At 40.3% G+C, this 21,057-nt stretch overlaps 1 protein-coding gene across 15 annotated transcripts in view; it reads right to left on the bottom strand.

Moving 5' to 3' along the window:
• itprid1 (ITPR interacting domain containing 1) overlaps nucleotides 1–21,057 on the bottom strand; it is a 71,128-nt gene that overhangs the window by 16,499 nt on the left and 33,572 nt on the right. For 9 of the 15 annotated variants that reach the window (XR_006375790.1, XM_044176730.1, XM_044176729.1 and 6 more), the window contains 6 exons: nucleotides 18,583–18,660; nucleotides 18,258–18,460; nucleotides 16,201–16,727; nucleotides 15,564–15,624; nucleotides 14,566–14,678; nucleotides 11,840–14,350 (listed from right to left, as the gene is read on the bottom strand). Coding sequence is in view for 13 of the 15 variants with exons in the window: in XM_044176730.1 (XP_044032665.1) it covers nucleotides 11,840–14,350; nucleotides 14,566–14,678; nucleotides 15,564–15,624; nucleotides 16,201–16,727; nucleotides 18,258–18,460; nucleotides 18,583–18,660 (3,493 nt within the window). In the remaining 2 variants the exon portion in view is untranslated. Of the gene's footprint in view, nucleotides 1–7,247; nucleotides 7,296–9,679; nucleotides 10,087–10,396; nucleotides 10,518–11,839; nucleotides 14,351–14,565; nucleotides 14,679–15,563; nucleotides 15,625–16,200; nucleotides 16,728–18,257; nucleotides 18,461–18,582; nucleotides 18,661–21,057 lie in introns of those variants that run through there. The other 6 variants (XM_044176736.1, XR_006375791.1, XM_044176738.1 and 3 more) reach the window with 6 other exon arrangements.

Below are 21,057 nucleotides of genomic sequence, written 5' to 3'. Positions count from 1 at the left end.
TGAGTTTGTGTTGGTTTCTTTGTTCTCCTGTGGACCTTGTTTGGATTTTGGATTTTGCCTGCTCCTTTGTGAACTGTGTTCCACCTTGGACTAACTCCCCTGCTTTCACCTATGCTGGCCGGTACTTATCTGCCTTTTTTCTGCTCATTACCTGTCTGCTCACCTCTGCCTGTTCTTGCCTGCATACCACCCCACAATAAACACGGTAGTCATCCGGCTACTTTTCCCTGAGACTGCTTCCTCGTCATCTGCTTTTGGGTCCACATACCTCTATACAGCACCCCTTATGACATTAATATGTAAAGTTATTGATTCTACTTCATTCTTTTCTTAATCCATCATTAATTTATTGTTGTTTTTTTTACTTTTTTGCCTGTTAAAAACAGTTTGTGTGGAAAACTCATTTATGGGCTCAATCTGGTACAATGACTTAGAAGATAGATACTTTTATTTGTCCCTGTGTGGAAATTGGTTTACAGCACAATCACAAGGCATTTCATCACAACACAAAAGTCACCTCTAGACATACACGTACACATACCCATATCTCGCACAAAGTGCATGGGGGATAAGGTGCTAATGCATTACCTGTTTAAAAACGTAATGGCTTGTGGAATAAATGAAAACTTAGACCTATTTTTAGTGAATAGAGGGGGACAATATCGTCGCCCAGATTGCAACAATTCAACTGAGGAGGTAAGGGGGTGCCTCTGGTCAACCACAATGTCGTTTCCCTTCTTCATCGTTCTGTCTCTGTAGATGCATTCAAAATTTAGTAACATAATCCACAGCAGTTTGCTGGCTGTTGTTTAAAGTTTTTAAAATATTTTTAACACTTCCTTTTCCAATGTTCAACTATACTTTCAGTCTCATAATATTCACTGGCTAAAGGGGTTTGTATAGGAAAGATTTTGCCTCATCGTTCCAACTCTGGTGTGCACTTTTTCATACTAGTGTGATAATACTGTGTTAAGACACATATTTACTTAATACTTCGTTGTACTACTTTGCACCTGTTTAAATCCATATTTAAAGGTAAACGTTGCCAATTTTCAGCAAATACCGCCTAGAATTTTTAAAATAGTAGAAATGTAATTGTAGTGTTAATATTAATAAATTTATAATAATAGGAATGACAGCTATAGGAATAATGATGACAGTATTAGTAACAGAGCCAATCATAGAAAAGGTTTCAGTCGTAGTCATCTGGACACTGTTTTCAGAATCAAGACGTTTCGGCTCCCAGCCGGAAGTCATTCTCAATTGTGAAGAAATGGGACGGGAATTAGACATTTAAGCTACTCTGTGTTACATAAGCCCTGCCCTCAGGAAGGAATCTGCCTGAGTATCTGTTAATAGCTAGTTTCACCTGAAACTGACCTAATAGTTTCCAAGATGGCCCAGTAATCAGTAATCAGGCCTATTGTTTTCTGGCTGCATCTACTTCATCACTGTTAAGTACCTGATTAGCATGTGATTGGCGTGACCAAGGTGATAATACACTCTGATAGACTTTGGGCAGATTGAATCTCAGACCAACAGTTTGGTTACTGGACAAAGGGAGACATGTATTAACAGAAACAATTGGATCAAAAACTTATCAGACCGCATCCTGACACAGGCGGAAAAAGATGTGCTCTCCAAAGGGCTCAACTTTTCAGTTACATCCAACCACATCCCTACAGTGGACTACATCACAGCCACCGAATGGTGGCGAGTTAGTAACGTGCAGTAATGGAATAAAAATGCATACAGACGGAGAGGGAGAGAAGGAGAGAGGAAAAAGGTGCATCATGGGAAGTCTCCCAGCAGTCTAGGCCTATAGCAGCATAACTAAGGGATGGTTCAGGACTCACCACTCATAGGATGGTGCCTGACCATTAAGAGCTTTGTAGGTGAGAAGAAGGATTTTAAATTATTTTCTGGATTTTACAGGGAGCCAGTGCAGAGAAGCTAATAATAACTCTTTTCCTAATAATAACTCTTTTCCTAGTTCTTGTCAGTACACGTACACATTCTGGATCAACTGGAGAGTCTTAAGGGACTTAATCGGGCAGCCTGATAATAAGGAATTGCAATAGTCCAGCCTAGAAGTAACAAATGCATGGACTAGTTTTTTGGCATCATTTGAGACAGGATGTGCCTGATTTTTGCAACATTGCATAGGTGAAAGAAGGCAGTCCTTGAAGTTTGTTTCATGTGGGAGTTAAAGGATAAATCCTGATCAAAGATAACTCAGAAGTTCCTTACGGTGGTGCTGCAGGCCAGGGCAATGCCATCTACAGTAACTATATCTTTAGTTAATGTGTCTCAGAGGTGTTTGGGGCCAAGTACAATAACTTCAGTTTTGTCTGAGTTTAACATCAGAAAATTGCAGGTCATCCAGGTCTTTATATCCTTAAGGCATGCTTGAAATTTAGCTAACTGGTTAGTTTCATCTGGCTTGATCGATAGATATAAATGGTTATCATCCGCATAACGATGAAAGTCGTGAGTGTTTCCTAATAATATTGCCTAGAGGAAGCATATATAAGGTGAATAGAATATATAATTACATTTATTTAAATACATCTCTGAGCCTGTGCATGTGGTCATTTTGTCAGAGTTATGTACCTACTCTGACCTGCTGGATTCTACAGCTAAGAAAATCATCCATGAAATCAAGCCAGCTTCAATTGATGTGTTTGTGATAAAATATACCTCTTCACTGGAAGTTCAAAGCACTTCATGACCAGCAATATCAGCAGAGTTTGGTGTGTCTGTAGTTATTCAGGCAAGACGTCAGGCCCAGAAATGTGAAAACATTTCACTGCAGCTAAAGAAAGCTAAGAAAACACCATATTTAACCTTCTATATGTCAGTGGAGGTCATGAAGAGGAGCTCACCTAGAAGCCACAGCAGACTCCAGGATGGATTATTCAGCAAATGGAAATGTTCAGGTAAGATCAAGTAACAGTTAGCATTAGCTACCATTTGGCAGAACTGTCTTGCAACATTTTCTCATTTTCTTTACCCTAGCTGTAATAAATATCTTAACAGATTGATGTTAACATTGCTTTGTCAGTGGCCCATCAATAAAGACACATTTCTTCTTTTGCAAAGCCAGTTTTCATGCTATATTTAGTTACTGCCTTGCTATATGTCATTGCTAAAACTAGCATGGTGTACAGATCTGAGTTTCACAACAGGCTAATCCAGAAGGTTTTGTAATTGTATGGGACGATGTGGCGTTTCACCATCTCTTCCACTCACAGAGTGGTTTACAGCCCAGACATCAGAAAGATAAATAACTAATAAATAACTAAGTACTAAATAAATAACTAAGATACTTTTACAAAGATGATAGTGACACTAATTGTAATGCTACCTGTTGTTTGTGATTCTATTGTCAATATGAGTGACAAAGTGTTACTGTTGACGGACAAATGTTGCCAGTGTTATGGTACCAGAGTTGATCCTCAGATATGTGGTAAGTGTTTTGGTTGCAATAGTGCAATTTGGAACGTGAGATGAACTGTTATGCTGAGCTGCATGTCGGTAAAGAGTTTTGAAAAAAGTGAACTTGTATAGAGAAATGTGACTTAGCAATTGTAAAAAAAACTGTAAGATGAAATTACATAAAATTGTGGCAATAGTGTCAACATTCATGGTATATGGTTGGTTGTAAATTAAAATCTACCATGCAGTCTGTAAAATCTTTATCCGTGAATAAGCTCTGTGTAGTCTAAGCAGTGTAATTTAATCCAATATACAAACACCAGACTCTATTGCAAAATCACCTTTCTAAGAAAGAGAATTGATTGCTGGGCAGCTGTATTGCATTGCATTAGATTGTACATGTATTCCTATTGTTCTTGCATTTTCACTATATACATCATTTTGTAGTAAGAATATTATATGGCTAGAAAAATCATTCCCTGCGCAATTCAATGCAAATGTTGCTGTACTGTATTTTTTGTACTAACACTGAATGATGACTCAGATAATTTTGTCTAATGTGAAAAGGTTGCTCATTGTGCTGAACCCACAGAGAATGAATCCAACTTTAATAGGTGGAGTGTAAGCCACTGCTACTTGGCCAGACATGGACAGAAACAGGATGATAATATTGCTCTGTGCCTGATGTGGATGTAAGTAGGCATTGTTTGGTAACACATTAGCAATAAGAACTTTATAAATTGATGATGACAAGCTGCTTTAACAAAAATTTCAGATTTTGTGATCAGCTCACAATGGATTTGCGTATATTAAAATTGTCCAGTCTTTGTGTTAAGCCAAGCTAAACACATCCTGGACCTGTCTCTGTACTTGACGCACAGAAATGAAATTGATATCCATTTTCTCATCTTGGGAAGATGGCAGCCAAAGGATTTCCTAAATATCAGTCAATTCCTTTAAGGGACTTAAAGGCAGTAGCACTGGAAACAAAACACCATCCCTTTGAGTGGCGACACTCCAGTCATGATGCTGTTTATTCATATTCTCTGCTGGTGAACCAGACTGAGCAGCAACAATCACTTCCAACTGTTCCTTTATTCTCCTTATTTACAACAGACCTGAGGAACAAAAGCCTGCCTCTGTCAGCAGAGAAGATGCCACACTGATGGATATTTTAGTTCCTAAATTTGATGATTTTTCAGCTTAGAAAAAAAAAAGTGAGGCATCTTAAGTCACAAACCATCATCATATGATGTTTTCTAGCACCATTGAAAACAATTAAGTAAAGGTGCTGCACTGCCAAAACTTTCGACTTTTCTTTTTGCAGTGTGAGTCTCCTTATACGTATGTGGGTTTCACATATAACCATCATACTAAATACACACTTTAATCACTGAACAGTTATATGCTCATCGAACCAACACACTACTACACATACACCTGCAGTGGGGGAAAGTAACTACATGTATTTACTTTGGTAGGCTACTTGAGTACAGTTTTGAGGTTCAGTACTTTTCCTAAGCATTGTTTTCATTTTATGCTACTTTATACTTCTAGTCCACTACATACATCACAAGTATTGAATCAGAAGTCTCCATGTTTGGTTTTATCTTTAACCACCACACCCAACTCCCTGCATAAACCGCCACTCCTGATTAGACACTCCCAAGAAGTTAGAAAATCCCCTTGCTTTAGGCCTGTCACTTGTTTCCCTACAATCCATTGCATAGTGCAGAACAAAGAAATAAATAGGTAGATGGAAATAGGAATAATGATGACCTGATTTATTGTATTAATTCAGCATTAATGTAATCCTTTGTTTACTGCTGGTATTCTGATTTGTAATATTTTCTTTGTAATTTTTTCCTTTTCATGTATAGAAAAAAACATCCATCCATCCTTATTGCTAATGATAAACAGTTGGAACGGCTTTCTTGAGTTTAAATGTGCTCCCCACAACAGGTATTCTGAGTCAGCGCCACCACCATCACTGTGCTTTTTACTATACTACTTACTACTTTTAGTTTTGATAACACTTCTGTACTTAAACTTAAGTAACATTTTGAATGCAGGACGTTTACTTGTATGTTGTATTTTTACACAGCGGTATTACTCAACACGTCCTCATTCCTAAACGACAGACTAGGTCAATTGTCAATGACTCCCAAAACAACATATACGACCGTTCCCCAAAACAACATTTATGACTATTGGAAAGTACAAGCGACAGGCATACCGGACCTTAAGTATGTTACGTAAGTCACGTGACGTAAGTCACGTGACGTTAAACACATGATTAATGTTTTCAAACTGTCGCATTTTGGTTAGGTTAGGCAACAAAACTACTTGGGTTAGGTAGGAAAAGAGTGTTGTTTCGGTTAAAATAAGTTACACAAGTTAAGTTATGTAACATAAGTCACAAAAGTCACGTGACATTATTTCACGTTGACCTGGTTTCACATGCGACACGAACCCCTCTCCTGGGTTCTCCTGTGTTTGTCACCTTTCTCCTAACGCGGACCTTGTCACTCTTTATACAATGTCTCCAGACTTCCTCTTTTGCTCCTGTCATAATTACTATGGCCACTAGTTTATTAGGCCACTATTACTATTTTAAAATTATAGGTGGAATTTGCATTGTGCTCCCCTCGTCTCTCAAAACCTAACACGGCAGCGGCGGATGGTCACCCACCATTGAGTCTGCTTCTGCCCGAGGTTTCTGCCTGTTAAAAGGAAGTTTTTCCTCGCCACTGTCGCCAAGTGCTTGCTCATGGTGGGATTTGTTGGGTCTCTGTAAATAATATTAAATAGTACGGTCTAGACCTGCTCTATAGGAAAAGTGCAATGAGATCACTTCTGTTATGAATTGCATTGCATAAATAAAATAGAATTGAACTAAATAGAGGTCGCAGCCTAACAAAAAACATAAATATGGGTTTTAATAACCTGCTTGCACAATCTGCCTAAACGGACGTTTTTCTGGTGAGGACAGGCTGGTCTTACTACTTTTACTTAAGACCAGAAAAGTGGACTACATCAATCCAGTTTTCAGGTCTTTGCATTGGCTTTCTATGTGTCAAAGATTTGATTTGGAAATACCACTATTGGTTTATACAGCACTGAATAGTTTAGGGCCAAAGTAGATCTCTGATCTGCTGCTACATTATGAACCATCCAGCCTCCCAGGTGGTCTGGGACCGGTCTGCTTACTGTCTACAGGTTCAAAACTAAACCTGGAGAGGCAGCACTTAGCTTCTGTGCACCACATTCTGTACGTGGAACAAATAAACATCAGTTCTTTCAAATCAAGGCTTCAAACTGTTCTATTTGCCACTGTTTTACAGTATTTATTTCAGTTTGGGACTATTTATATATCTCTCACTGAAACTATATACAACAAACACTAACATTTTTTTTTTTCTCTGTTTATTCTGTTATATTCTATTAGCGATATTTATCTTCTATTTTGTTCTTTTTAAATCCTACTTACTGTATATGTGTATTTTTATATTACCCTGTTTCTTTTGTATCATGTCTTCATATGAAACACAACAAAATTGCCTTTGACTTTTCTGTAGTTAAATATAAATTCACCACATAGTTAATTTGGGTGTCATTTATGGAGAAAGAGAGAAAACACACAAATGAAGAGTAGAAGACAGAATGAAAAGAGCTCCACAAGATCCACTTGCAAATTAGGCATTCATATGTTAATATGGTCCTGGCTTTGAAAGGCCTCCATCTCAAGAACTATGGTAACATGACAACAAATATACTGTTTATAATAAAGTGCAAACATCGTGACTCACTTGAAGATGAACACGTCATAGCTCACTGCTCACTGCTCACTCCTTTTTCTAATATTGGTGAATACAAAAAATCTAAATCAGTAGTCAGAAAAAAAATGTTTCACTGATCACATTGATGCTGATGGGCTTTGTCGTTCATTTGTAGTTTGTTCTTGAAATCACATTATGCGTTTGCAGGACTTGGTCAAAAATAGTTAAATTATAACAACTGCAATATTCATTACATACAGTGTATCATCAATATTCAACCTGCAGGACAAGTTGGAGCATCAGACATACACAGAGAAGCTGGTGACCCAGGTGTCATGCACATGTGGCGTAGGCTAAGTGTGTTTTATTTAGGTATAACGTTGACATGTTAACATGATCGCCTGTGCCACACCTATGCTACACTTTATGGTACACTTTATATGCCACACCAACACTACACCTGATATAACAAAATTAACTTAGTCACGTGTAGGAGCAGGTGTGATGTTGAGTGAAGCTACAATGGTCAGGTGTGCTGCGTCGAGCAACGTCTGACACTACACCTAACACTTAGAAAATACAACATTTCTAGTGTCTGTAGCGTCTAGTGTGGCATATCAGTGCAGGGTTGAGTGAAGCTGATGCCAGCAGGTGCGAAGCACTATGTCACCACACCTGATGCCACACCTAACACTTCCACCTGAACCCTTGATGCAGTGTTTATTCAGAGAGAGAGAAAAAGAGATTGGCCGTTTGTTCTGCACCCTGTGTGTTATTATTGCAAGTATATGTTGCTTTTATTGTGTAGTATGACTTTTCAGGCAATTTAATGAGGGTAAAGACAGTGAACTAGTTACTAGGTTAGGTGGAGTGCAAGTTAGGCAGGCAGGTACGTGTTTGAGGTACTGGTGTGCATGTTTATAGATACTTTCCACCCCTCATACATTGGATCCAGGTGCAATTAGCTGCCATTCTGACCAGTGTGTGTGTGCATCCATGGCCTCAGTGACCAGAGGAACTCATGCTATTTTTGTCAAAGCAGCTCTCATCTCTGAAGCATCAAATTCCCTTGTGAATGTACATAAATCCTGATATTTATTTATAATTGACTTAAAATTAAAAATTTTAAAAATTTAAATAAATTTGCTCCTGCTCTTTGAGATCCCCTACACTAGGATCAGTGTTTTAATACAGCCGAAAAACGACATATACAGTAGTAGCACTTGAAGAACCTACCGCCAGAAAGTCGCACCTTTGCAGAGACTGCACCACACTTGTACCACACCATAGTGTGTGACAGGATAATGTCAGTCAGTAAACCCACTACTGCACTGTGGCTTGGGATGTGATAGGAATCACCAATCTATGAAAAATATACTGTACTGCTTGCAAAACGAGTTTGATGGTCGTGAAACAATCACCAGTTTACCAGGAAACAAAAACCACAAGCCTTTAAAATGTCCAAGCTACATGCACAAAGTAAAGCTTGTTTTTTTTTACCGACAGCCTGTCACTGTGATTGTGTGTGTATTTGACAGCTACTATGCTGTTGCATCTCTCTGATTGGTGCGTGGTCGCTTCAGACTATGATTGGCTACTTAGTTCAATGCTCAGTCAGAATCAGGATGGCTGGATTTAATGTCCTAAATAGGCTATATCCGGCATCCTGAAATCTGATGCAAATGTCAGGGAAATGAACACTGTTTATTCATGCGGAAACTGTGTGTGTGGCTGCAACATCAGAGAAAAAGAGACATGCATTCACACGTGTAACCTGTCTTTTGTCTTGGAAATGTTACCTGCTGCCAGTAGGGACGGTTTGAGAATGAACTTGACTTTATGCAGAGCTTAAAACTTTTTGCACCATGATGCACACTGATGGTCACCGATACATTCTCTGTGAACTTCTCTGCAATCACACAGGACAACTGTTGTCATTAACCTTTATTGTTTATTTTGTTGGACATTTTCATGATGATAAAATTGAGATCTGATGAATATCTCAGTCAGTAGTTTGAGAGTTTAGATCTTTACAAAGACAACATTTTTTTTTGTAGATTCATGTGGATGTAGAGGCAGTAGTTCCCAATCCATCAAACTGTAGCACCGTTTATCAGTGCGACCCTCACAGGTAGCGGGCGGCCAGTGCAGACATAAGGCAAGCACTCACACCTAAATCCTCAACTTGTGTGATGTTGGATTGATGTTGAAAATTGAAACAACACATTTTAAGCTTTTTATTTATAACAAAGTAAAACAGATGACTGAGAAATGAATCCGAATTAATCAGGCATGTAGAATCAGTACATTAGAGCTAAAATAATTACTTACAGCTTGCTGCTGCAATGCTGGCACTCATTATTTTATAATCGAGACATCATCTGACAAAATCAGCATAAATACAGGTTAATGACAACAGATGTGTGATCAGCTGTATCAATGTTTCAATGGATTATGTTCACCTGTGTTTCCTCCTGCTCAGACTAACTCGTTGCTCAGACCTCTCCAAATCCAGCGCACTTTACACACAGCTGGCAGCATGGATACCTTCATTAAAGGTGGGGTCAGCGATTGTAATCCAATACACCTTTTGTCAAATTCAGTGAATATCTCCTCACGGTTCGCTAGCTGTCCGTTCAGTGCGTGCGCTGAAAAAAATCTGGTGTTTGTACATAGTCCTGGCTCTGTAAATGGGAAACAAAGTGGCTTGAACCGACTCTGTTCCATCAGCAACAGGGGGTGTTTGTGCTCACGCTGTAGGTCACCATTGTCCAAGCCACTGGAACCAGTTGCAGTCTGACCTCTGCCTCTTCCTTTGCTTCTGCTGGCTACTCTCCCTCTTCCACGTCCTCGCCGGCGAGGAACAGAGCTACATCATAATAGAAATGAAACATAATCTGAGATATAACCAAACCAACTTGGTATAAAAATATTTTACTTGCTACGGCATGTATCACTGACGGTACAGTATAAGTTACTGTTACTGTTGAAGTTACTAGCGATAATGTTATCGATTCATAGGCTAAGCTACTCCTCGGCTTAGACTTTGGCCTAGATAGTATTAGGCTTCAACACCTGTTTAAATATTGACAGGTTTATTGTCACACTTGCTACAGTAGCTGCTACAAAAAACATATGCCACCTGTATTTTCATAGAGATAAAAACTGCTTCCACTTACTGAGGCTAACTTACCCTCAGGCAGCAGACACTCTGGATTCCACCATATTGCCCAGTTGTTAGTGTTGTTGCCTTGGCAATGTGTATCCATGAATTTGGGGGGTGGAGCTTCTGAAGGAGCACTGAAGGGAGTGGTATATGTGTTTGGCTGTTGAGTTCAAATATTAACAATCTTTCTCCAGAATCACAGACACCATGATTTAGCTTTACTGACCTCGTGTGCTTCTCCAAACCCCATTTTGTATTTGTTTAATGATAACAAAGGACTGTTGAAGGACTTTCCCTTTTATTCCATTGGACAAACAAGGACTGATATTTTCCATTTGGAGGAGGAACAGACCTGCATAGTTGAAATGTATGAAACAGGCTATTCATATACATCACCTGTCTGTTCACCGTCAGTCAGATTTTTGGTGCTGTTTCTCACTTTTCAACATGCATTAATAAACTTCACAGTATCGATACATAGCAGCTTGAGTTTTGAGACCCTTGAGAAATTTGATTCCGAGGTGTTTAGGAGGTCCTGGTTTTAGTTAAGGAATCCGACAGTTATTTCGTATAACTGTCAGTAAGCTCTTTTAAGCACAGTTAAAGGTGACATAAACAGTTATTGCCACTGCTGAATGAGAGAAAGAGGTACAGACACGAGCTGGGAGGCCACCGAGGAGCATGAATCCTGCAGTTTTTGTTTGTCTGTTGTCAACATCTGTATGCATTTTTATGCCATTAATGCATGTTATTCTGTAGCTGCAGAGCCTGCATCTGTGGTTGTGGGTTCCACTGTGTTCCTGCTCGACAACTGATACTACAGTTGTTGTTATTGGCTTTGTTACTATTATTATCATTATTATTCCTATGACTTTCATTCCTATTATTATTACTTTATTAATATTAATATAACCACTACCATTTCATTATTACTATTTTAAAATTCTAGGTGAACAGTGAGCAATGAGATAACTTATGAAATGATGCTATATAAATAAAATTGAATTGAACAGAACAAGAAATTTCATTGTGGCCTTTAAATACAATGTTGACCAACTACTGAGCTCCAGATGAAATCATTATTTTATGATCACAACATCGTCAGACAAAATAGACAAAAATACAATTAATGACAGCAGCTGACATTTCAAATGAGTGACCAGAGATAAAGTTAGAAGCAAAAGGTTGTCATATCCAAGCACAGCCACAAAGCATCTGTGACCATATCTGAGCTGCAAATGTGTATGTATGCTGTAAAACATGAAAAATGTTGGCAAAACAATTGTAAACTATATTATAAATGTGATTCCAGTGGACACTGAAACCTGACGGACCCGTGACTGAACCAGATTGCAACTGGAACATGACACACTGGGAAGCTATCAATGTGAATGTGGTTGACTGAATACATACAAGTGAAATAAGGACACACTATGGAGAGTGTGGTATTACTCACATGGATGTTTCCCAGAGTGTGTTGCTTGTTGTAACTCTTCTGAGTACAGCAGGTACAATGATGGTCACAAGAGCAGCAGCATGCCATGGTGGCTGTATGATCACCCTCCCAAAGCTTCTCCTCATCTTCATTTCCATTCCTGTCCACCTCTTCCTCCTCATCAGGCACCAGCCCTTTATCCACAGAGACTGACACAGTACAGTCATTTTTTGCCATCCCAGGGAGACAGTCATGTGACTGCCAGTCATTGGACAGCCGAGGGAAAGATGGAGACGAAGAGAAGATCAGTGTAGGTCTTTGTGTCGTTTCTGAGGCACTCGTGGATACAGTCACTTCGTTTGGGACAGTATGAACAGCCCCATGTGATAACTTATTGGTGAGAGTGTTTCGTTGAATCTGCAGGTCTGTCCATGACTGGACAGCACGGAAAGGGGTGGAGGTATCCAAAGGGAGAACACTAGGGAGAAGGGTGCGTTTTGAGTCAGTCATGTAGGGAACATCCTTTCTGTGGACAATATGAGAAGATAGAGATGAAGACATCTGAACAGAAACAGAGCGGCTTGATGGCTTGAGGTCTGGGGTTGAGGATGAGGATGAGAATGGAGCTAGAGTCGAGGAGGAGGGTGTATCTGAGGAGGCAGTTGCATTTCTTGAGGTCTGGTCAGTGTCCATTGTTGTTGAGGATGGCAAAGATAAAGGCATAGCTCTGCCTGTGGATGAAAATGAATCAGCTTGGCGTCTAGGCAACAGAGAATTCCCAGGAGATCCGTCTGAGGCTTCAAAGCTGCCTGACTCTTCGAGCACAGGGGTTGGATTGGAAACCTGGATGGGTTCTGCCCAATAGACTTGCCCTTCAGTATCAAGCTGCTGAAAAAAGGCATCCACATCTCCATTTTCATCTTCTGAGCAATCCACTGAGGTTTGAAATACCATATCCAAGCTCTCAATCTCGATTAGATACTTTGGAACTTCATCATGTAAAACTAAAGAACTTCTGGGTGATTCACTTTCTGTGCCATTAATTTCCATTTGACAGACTTTTCTTAACTCTTCTTGTTTGGTTTCAGGTGAAAGCTCATTGTGCAAACTACAAGAGGGGACATGTAGATCTATTTCTGTTTGGTTACATACTTCCTTAGAGACTAATCTAGAACCTTCTGACAGACCGGCAGAACTCTCTGTATCTGAGATGTAAACAACATCCTCTCGAGTCTGCACAGTGTCAGTATGTCTCTCACCTTCTAACTCTCCCTTTCCAGTCCTCTGACGGGTATCCTCTAAGTCCAAAGAGAGGTGATTTATCTTAACATGAATAACATCTTGGATAGGAGAGGCTGGAGCAGGGGCTGTGTTATCATCATGAGAACTTGGTCTGTCCTGTTGGCAGATGGACTGCTCTGTCAGGTCTGAAATTCTTCCAACAGCTGGATCTATAAAACCATCTGGATCATGTGGTTGTGATGACAAGACAGACTGACAAACTGGAATGGAAGTCTTAAGAGAAAGGCAGGGCAGTGTGGGACAACCCTTTTCAAACTTAGAGGAGTCCGGCATGAAAGAGAGTGGAGCTAAGGGATTGTCCTTGTCCGACTGAAAGGAGAGAGAGGAGGGTGTTTCTTCCTCTTTCTTTTGGGTATCAGTAGGTGGATCAGACAGGCCTATTTCACCTGAGTCTGGGAAAAGGGAATCTCTTTTATTGTTTTCTGGACTCTGTGAGAGAGACTCAGTTAATGGGTAGTCTTTAGATGCTAAAGAGGATGGACGATGAAAATCAAGAGGGGCAGTGGGACATAAATAGGGGGAGTAGGGAGGCAGAGATGATAAGCCACCAGAAGCAGAGTGGGAGTATTCATTGTTCCCTGGACTCCCAGAGGAAAAGTCAGACTCTGTAGAAGACAAAGCAATTGAGGCAGAAAATGGACAATCCAAATTTGGAGAGGAAGAAGGAGATGAGGCAGGAGGAGGGACACTTGAAAAGGTAGAGCATGTTGTCTCTTCAGAGTCATGAGAAAGAAAAGAGAGGTGGGGGTATGGAGCATCCTTGTCCTCAGTTTTAATCTCCTCTGACCCTCTAATCAATGAGGCAGGTTGCATGTGGGGAGATGTAGGGGAGAGAGGGATAAAGAAGGCAGGAGATGGGAGAGTTGGAGATTGGTAGTGAGTTACTTTCTGTAACTCGGGTGAGGAAGAGCAAGGAGGAAGGTACTCACATACCAATGCAGGCAATGAAGCAGGTAGAGACCGATCCTGATCTGCTGGAGTCTCTGTCCCTGAATTTTGCAGGTTAGATTTTGGGAGACACAACAAGACAGGAGATGGGGAAGGGCCAAAGACTAATGAATGCTCTGGTGTAGGACAGGGTGCGGAGAGGACAGATTTGTCAACATCAGAAGAGGTCAAAGATGAGGAGAGCAGGAGAGATGGGGAGGTATGAGAGGAAGAAGGAGAGGGGGAGCCTGGCCTCTCAATGATCTGGCTGTCATTGCTCCTTCCTGACAGGCCTGACAGAGCCTGCAACCAAACAGACAATACAGACAGTCAAACAGCCAGACACATGAATTGTTCTATATATACTGTACATACTATACATCACATTTTAGTGACATAGCACATTCTGTCATCTAATCAGTGTGAGTTATTTAAAGGGGTACAGTGATTTAGCATTGCGCTTCCATAAAGTTGGGGGCTTGTGAGAAGAGTAAGTATGCATTAGTAAGTGAGGAGACCTTGATGAGATCAGGTCCTGGTGACGCCTGCTGAGAGAGGGAGGGTATGAAGGGCTCCTCTAGAAAACCACTGCTGTCTGACTGGCAGCTGTTGGTCCGTATTACACCCTGTACTGCTCACACACACAAGGAAGGGAAGGGAAAACAGAGGGAAGGAGGGACAGTGCATTATAATCCTAACACCCAGTGTGTCCAGCCCAAAAGGCATTAGGGAAATATGGTTGTATTCCTTCTTTCCAAGATGCACATGAGAGGGTATCAGTTTAATGTCTGTGTGGCCAGTACATATATAGATAGATTCCAGGGTGTGTTTATCTTAGCTTAGCACAAAGACTAGAAACAGGTGAAAACTGCTGGCCTCATCTAACTCTGGGAGTACTTCGCAAAATGTCTGACTGACTGTTCTTGAAGATCAAGTCAATATGGTTCCATTGCAGGCACTTTCATACTGAATTTGTTATTTGTATTAGTGCTCCTACTTTGTAATGTACATTATACTGTAGTCCCTGCACCTGAGGGGGAGGGAGAGAAAAGGCAGGAAAACCAACAAGAGCTTCTTCACTCACACATTAATACGGCAAAAATCCTGATATCATTAAGACTGACATCATAGAAAATGTATGACTGGTGAAACTCACCTCCCTGACATCTTGCCCTGACAGGAAACATGTGACATGCAGTATAACTAGCAATGATTCCCATGTGAAAATGACCAAAGCCTATAATGACTTTGCATTTCTGCATCAAAGCATCAAAGTAGATTGTCCCATGATGTTGAAGCTGCATGCAAATGATTTGCATATTCATGCTCCCATGAATTGATTATCTAAAACTCTCCAAAGCCAAATAAGTTTTCTTATGTTGTAAAAGTTTAATTCATGTCTCAGATATACAGTTTTGTGATGAAAATTTTTGCTTGTACTTTAAAGTGATGATAGAGAGTGAGTGAGAGAGTGAAAATGTGAAAACTTTATTAAATAATTATATGCTTGACCCACCTAAATGTTCTGCTCCTCCCGTGTAGCTCCCTGTGACACTACATTCATCAAAACTGTGGATCTGGAATGAGACATGAAATAAAACAACATTAATAAACTTTGCAGGGAAGTGGGTAATAATATGACTTTAATATGATATTGCTTTTTATAATCTAATGCAATACAATTAAAAAAGCTCTGCAACAAATCGTGTCTAATGTTCAGTTTTTGGTGATACAGAAATGTGTTGATTCATTCAACACTTTAATCATTTGGGGGTTGTCGTTAGTGGCTTTGGATTGGATTGCATTATATTAAGAGGTGTTTCTCATATTCTTCCCCGCTCATGTCAACCCTGTCCCATAGTAACTGCATTCATGTGCAGCTAACATGTTTAAAACTGTTTTTATTGCCAGGAGTGGATATGCAAGGTAAAGCAAACATTGATTGAGAATGTTTTGCAAATATGAACATTTTGCATCTAGGTTGAAGCGAAATACATCATTGTTAAAAAAATTAATGGTGGCCAGTATATGTTTCCTCCAAAATGTAAGTGCAAATAACTGGAAACACAAATATACATATCTTGCAGACTAACCACCCTGCTATAATAGTGTTAGTGTTGCATTTGAACTGTTACAGTTGCAGTTCGTCTTGCCTCTTCCATTTCAAATGATTCCCTGGCCTGCCCTGGGCTCTTCTTCCTCTGCAAAAAAGTGCTGACTGCCAGGGGGAGACCTTCCCTCAGGGGCCAGGGTTTGAGTGCTCCTTCATGGGCAATCAAAGAAGCCACATGAGGCTGGGCCTGAGGGTATGGATCAGCTCCTTGCTCCTCTGCCAGAGGACTCAGACACACAGTCTCCAGTCCAGGTTTGACTTTTTTTAAGGGTACTTTCTTGTCTCCAATGCTGGGTGGAAGTTGCAGTGACTCTGGTGTAGCACAGGGAAGAGAGGTCTCAGCAAGTGTGGTTAGGTCCTGGGTTTTATGGTTGTGGATTTGGCTGAGTGACTTCTTTGATGCTCGTCTGAACAGCATGCCCATGCGCCTCCTCTTCTCCCGGGCCTCAGGAGGCAGGTCTTTCCCCTGTGGTGCTCTGAGAGGGGAGGAGGAGGAGGAAGAAGACCCCACCAAGGAGGAGAACGCTGTAGTTACCTGCTGGAGAACCTCGAGCTGTCTAAAACGATCTGAAGGAGACAGGAGAAGAGAGAAACGCTTGACAACAAATTTGAAACAAGTACAGTAGCAGACGTGTTGATAGTCATGGAAGAAGTAAGTCACTGACACTAGTGTCTACAGCTTATCCAATGATATTTTACCAGATCTGACATTTCTAAAAACATGATTTTCTTCCAACACCTAATGTCACTGACTGAATACCAAACACCATCAGCACTGCCATAACCAACCTAATCCACAAGCAATACCACCTCTGCTACCCCACAACACTGCCATAACCCCAGTTCCATCTGACACATACTTGAATATAATGTCTCAAACTTTTAAGAACTTTTAAGCAAATTGCAAATTACTGCTGTTGTTGATACTTGCATAATAGTTGCAATAAATGAATAAATGTTGCAATGTGTACATGTGCAGAAAAACAATCCACTACATTTAAAATCAAACGAAAAAGAAAAATTAAACTGAAAATAAATGAATCTTGTAAAACTTAAACAATATCTGTTTAGTACACCTCCCTTCTCATATAAAGTATAAATGTATATATATTTTGTTTTACACATTATTTGAAATACACTGTCATGTCGTCTGCCTCTAATGTCTGGCTACAATTTACACTTTCATATTGTTATTAAATTTGTGATCTCATTAGTAATCAGCTGTGACCTTAAATTGCTATTTTTCTGTATATAATTTGTATATTAAATTTCATTTAACTATAAGCTGCCACAATTCATTTTATTTATATAGCGCCAATTCGTAACAGAAGTTATCTCATTGCACTTTTCCTATAGAGCAGGTCTAGACTGTACTCTTAATAATATTATTTACAGAGACCTAACAAATCCCATCCCAACTATCTTTGAAAGTGTAAACCTGTTGCTGGTCATGTGATGAGCAAAACTGAGGAAGAAACCGGTAGTCCTCACAAACTTGTAAGTTGTGTTTGACTTAATACATACATTCAGTTGATCTGGGCATTCCTTGTGTGTGCTGGGATCCCTGTACTTACACCTGGCTCCACATACTTAAGTTTGGTCTGGATCTGTTTTTTCCTGGTTTGGGCCCCTTAGTTCTAATGAAGGGAAATCTTAATGCTCCAGCATAAAATTATATTTTAGACAAAAGTGTTCTTCCAACTTTGTGTCAACAGTTTGTGTTCGGACCTTTCCTGTTTCAATGTGACAATGCCCTCGTGCACAAAGGCAGCTCCAAAAAGATATGCTTTTCCTAGTTTGGTGTGGAAGAACTTGACTGACGTCCACAGAGCCCTGACCTCAACTCCATCCAACACCTTTGGGACAAACTGGAACTCTGACTGTGAGCCAGGCCTTATCACCCAGCATCAAAGCTGGACCTCACTAATGCTCCTACAGCTTCCAAAATTTTGTAGAACAAGAAAGGACAAACAAAATGCATGATGCCAGTAGTAGGATGGCATGGTACAAATAAACATTGGCATACATGTATCACTTGTTGGAAGTGCTTTTCCACACACGTATACCACTCGTCATAGTGCTAAAACTTAGACTTACTGCTGACATCTGGGTTTTCCAGGTCCAGCCGGTTCTTCTGGGCCTCCAGAAACACCTGGAGGTTTATTCCTCTTGCCTGAGACTGATGATTGATGAATCGAGCCGGGATGCGCCCAGAGAGGTCAGGTTCGTCACAGCCGAAGCCCAGGTCCAAGAGAACCTCCTCTGGGTCATCATTCCACAAGTTGAGTATGTCCATCACACTGCCAACAGGAGACGGGCCAATGGAGCATCGCACAGAACTGAGTATGTATCAATACTGTACACTAATAAACAGTTCTACCTGAAGTGTGTGGGTGTGTGTGTGAGTGAGGCAGTGTCTAACCTGAGTGGTCCAGAGTGACCTGAAGTTGCTGAGCTGAAGCTGTTCAACCTACTGAGAGCTGGACTTGACCTGCTCCACCTGAACAGGCACAAAAATGGTTCACAGTTCCAGTCACAAGCATTTTTGTTCATGTGTTTATTTATGGATTTCTAATGTCTGTCTTTTAGCTTCAGTGTGCGTAACATCACATTTGTATTGATACACTAGTTTAATGATTAAGTTCAAATTGTGTTCTGCCTTTTTTAAAAACCAGTTTAAGTATATCATGATATTCTATTCATCTTTATTGTCAGAGCCAAACCAACAGTGAATGTATCTACTAACAAGTATTGTGTGTGTATTACAGCCTGATATATCTTCTTCCTTTGTGCCATGGAGCTCCATTGTGCTCCATTGTTGTCCAAAAATTGCTAAAAACAGCTGTTTTAGGAAATTTACTGAGCCTTGGTAGAAATTAAACTTTATATTTGTGAGACTTTTTAAAGATTTACGTCTTCAGTAGGAACCAATGGGGTTGGAGCTGAGAGCCACAGGCAACAACACATTGTTGGTTATGGTCTTTGTTTGTGGGATTTGTTAACAATAAGAAAATATATAGAAGAATACCAACCCTATACTAAAGCTTAATCTTAGTTTTAAATAATCACTGTGGGTTAAACCCACTCATAGCCATTTTACTCTGGAGTGATTTTAAAGATCAAACTGTAAGATTAATAATCTGAGGGGGGCCCACTTTCTGAAACTGATGTGCTGCAATAAGCGCATTGTCTCATTTCCGGTCACCGGTGTTTGTGTGTTACTAGTAGCGTATTTTTGCTGCTCTAGCTCATCACAGTTAATTAACGACTTTCTTGCTAATCCCACAGTTTATTCAGTTTTGCTAGCCACCGTTCTTTATCTTAGCAGCTAGTAATGGCTTTTCTCTCTCCCTCTCACTCTCCTGCTCAGTGTGTCAAATGTTTAGCTATTCCTCTGCCTCCTCAGCTCCCGAGCAGCCAGGAAACCAGGGAGGCTGTGTGACTGTCGGAAGGAAGCCTAGCCCTAAACAGCAGCCCACGGTTCACCACCAACCTGTTCTCCCCACTCAGCGACACACCTGCTGAGAAACCAACTCTGATTATTGGCAGCTCCATTTTGAGAAGTGAAGTTAGCGACACCAGTGACCATAGTCAAATGTATTCCTGGGGCCAGAGCAGGCAACACTGAATCCTATTTAAAAATGCTGGCTAAGGATAAGCGGAAATACAGTGAAATACAGATTGTTATTCACGTCTGCGGCAACGACTTCCGATTACACCAATCGGAGGTCACTAAAATTAATGTTGAGTTGCTGTGTACATATGACAATGACAATGTTGGAGTTCGTAGTTTTCTCTGGGCCCCTGCCAAACCTGACCAGTGATGACATGTTTAGCCGCATGTCTTCATTCCGCTGCTGGCTGTCGAGGTGGTGTCCAGCAAATGATGTGGGCTTTGTAGATAATTGGCGGACTTTCTTGGGAAGACCTAGTCTGATTAGGAGAGACGGCATTCATCCCACTTTGGATGGAGCAGCTCTCATATCCAGAAATCTGAGTTTATTAGACCTAAACCATGACAACTCAGAGTTGAGGAGGCAGAGTTGCAGTCCTACACGCTTTTCTGTGCATCGAGAGCAGTTACCCACCTAAAACCCCATAGTGATGTTGTCTGCCCCCCAACCACTTAAATTATATAAATATGATACATAAAAACCTAAACAAAAATGCTGAAATAGCACAATAAAATAGGAGGATTACATATGGACACTTAAACATCAGATCTCTGTCATCTAAAGGTGTATTAATGAACGATTTAATATCAGAGTATCATATTGACTTATTTTGTTTTACTGAAACCTGGCTGGGTCATGAAGAATTTTAGCTTAGTTGAATCCACTCCGCCCAGTCATATTAATACTCACATTCCTCCAGGCACCAGCTGAGGAGGTGGAGTTGCAGCCATCTTCAAATCAAGCCTATTTATAAACCCTAAACCTAAACTAAATTATAACTCATTCGAAAGCCTTGTTCTTAGTCTTTCACACCCAACCTGGAAACCACAACAGCCAATTCGATTTGTTATAGTGTACCATGCTCCTGGTCCATATTCTGAATTTTTATCTGAATTCTCAGAGTTTTTATCAAGTTTAGCCCTTAAAACAGATAAAGTAATTATTGTAGGTGATTTCAATATTCATGTGGACATAGAAAATAATAGCCCTAGTACTGCCTTTATTTCATTATTAGATTCGATTGGCTTTTGTCAGAGTGTACATAAACCCACTCACTGTTTTAACCACATCGTCGACCTTGTTCTGGTATATGGCATTGAAATTGAACATTTAATAGTCTTTCCACAGAATCCTTCTTTATCGGACTATTACTTAATAACTTTTGAACTCCTATTACTGGACTACACGCCATTAGGCAAAAACTCCAAGATGTGTAATAGTGC

This window comes from Siniperca chuatsi, linkage group LG19, assembly GCF_020085105.1.
Source record: "Siniperca chuatsi isolate FFG_IHB_CAS linkage group LG19, ASM2008510v1, whole genome shotgun sequence".
In the NCBI taxonomy this organism is placed as follows: Eukaryota; Metazoa; Chordata; class Actinopteri; order Centrarchiformes; family Sinipercidae; genus Siniperca; species Siniperca chuatsi.
This window is presented reverse-complemented; position numbering and strand designations above follow the sequence as displayed.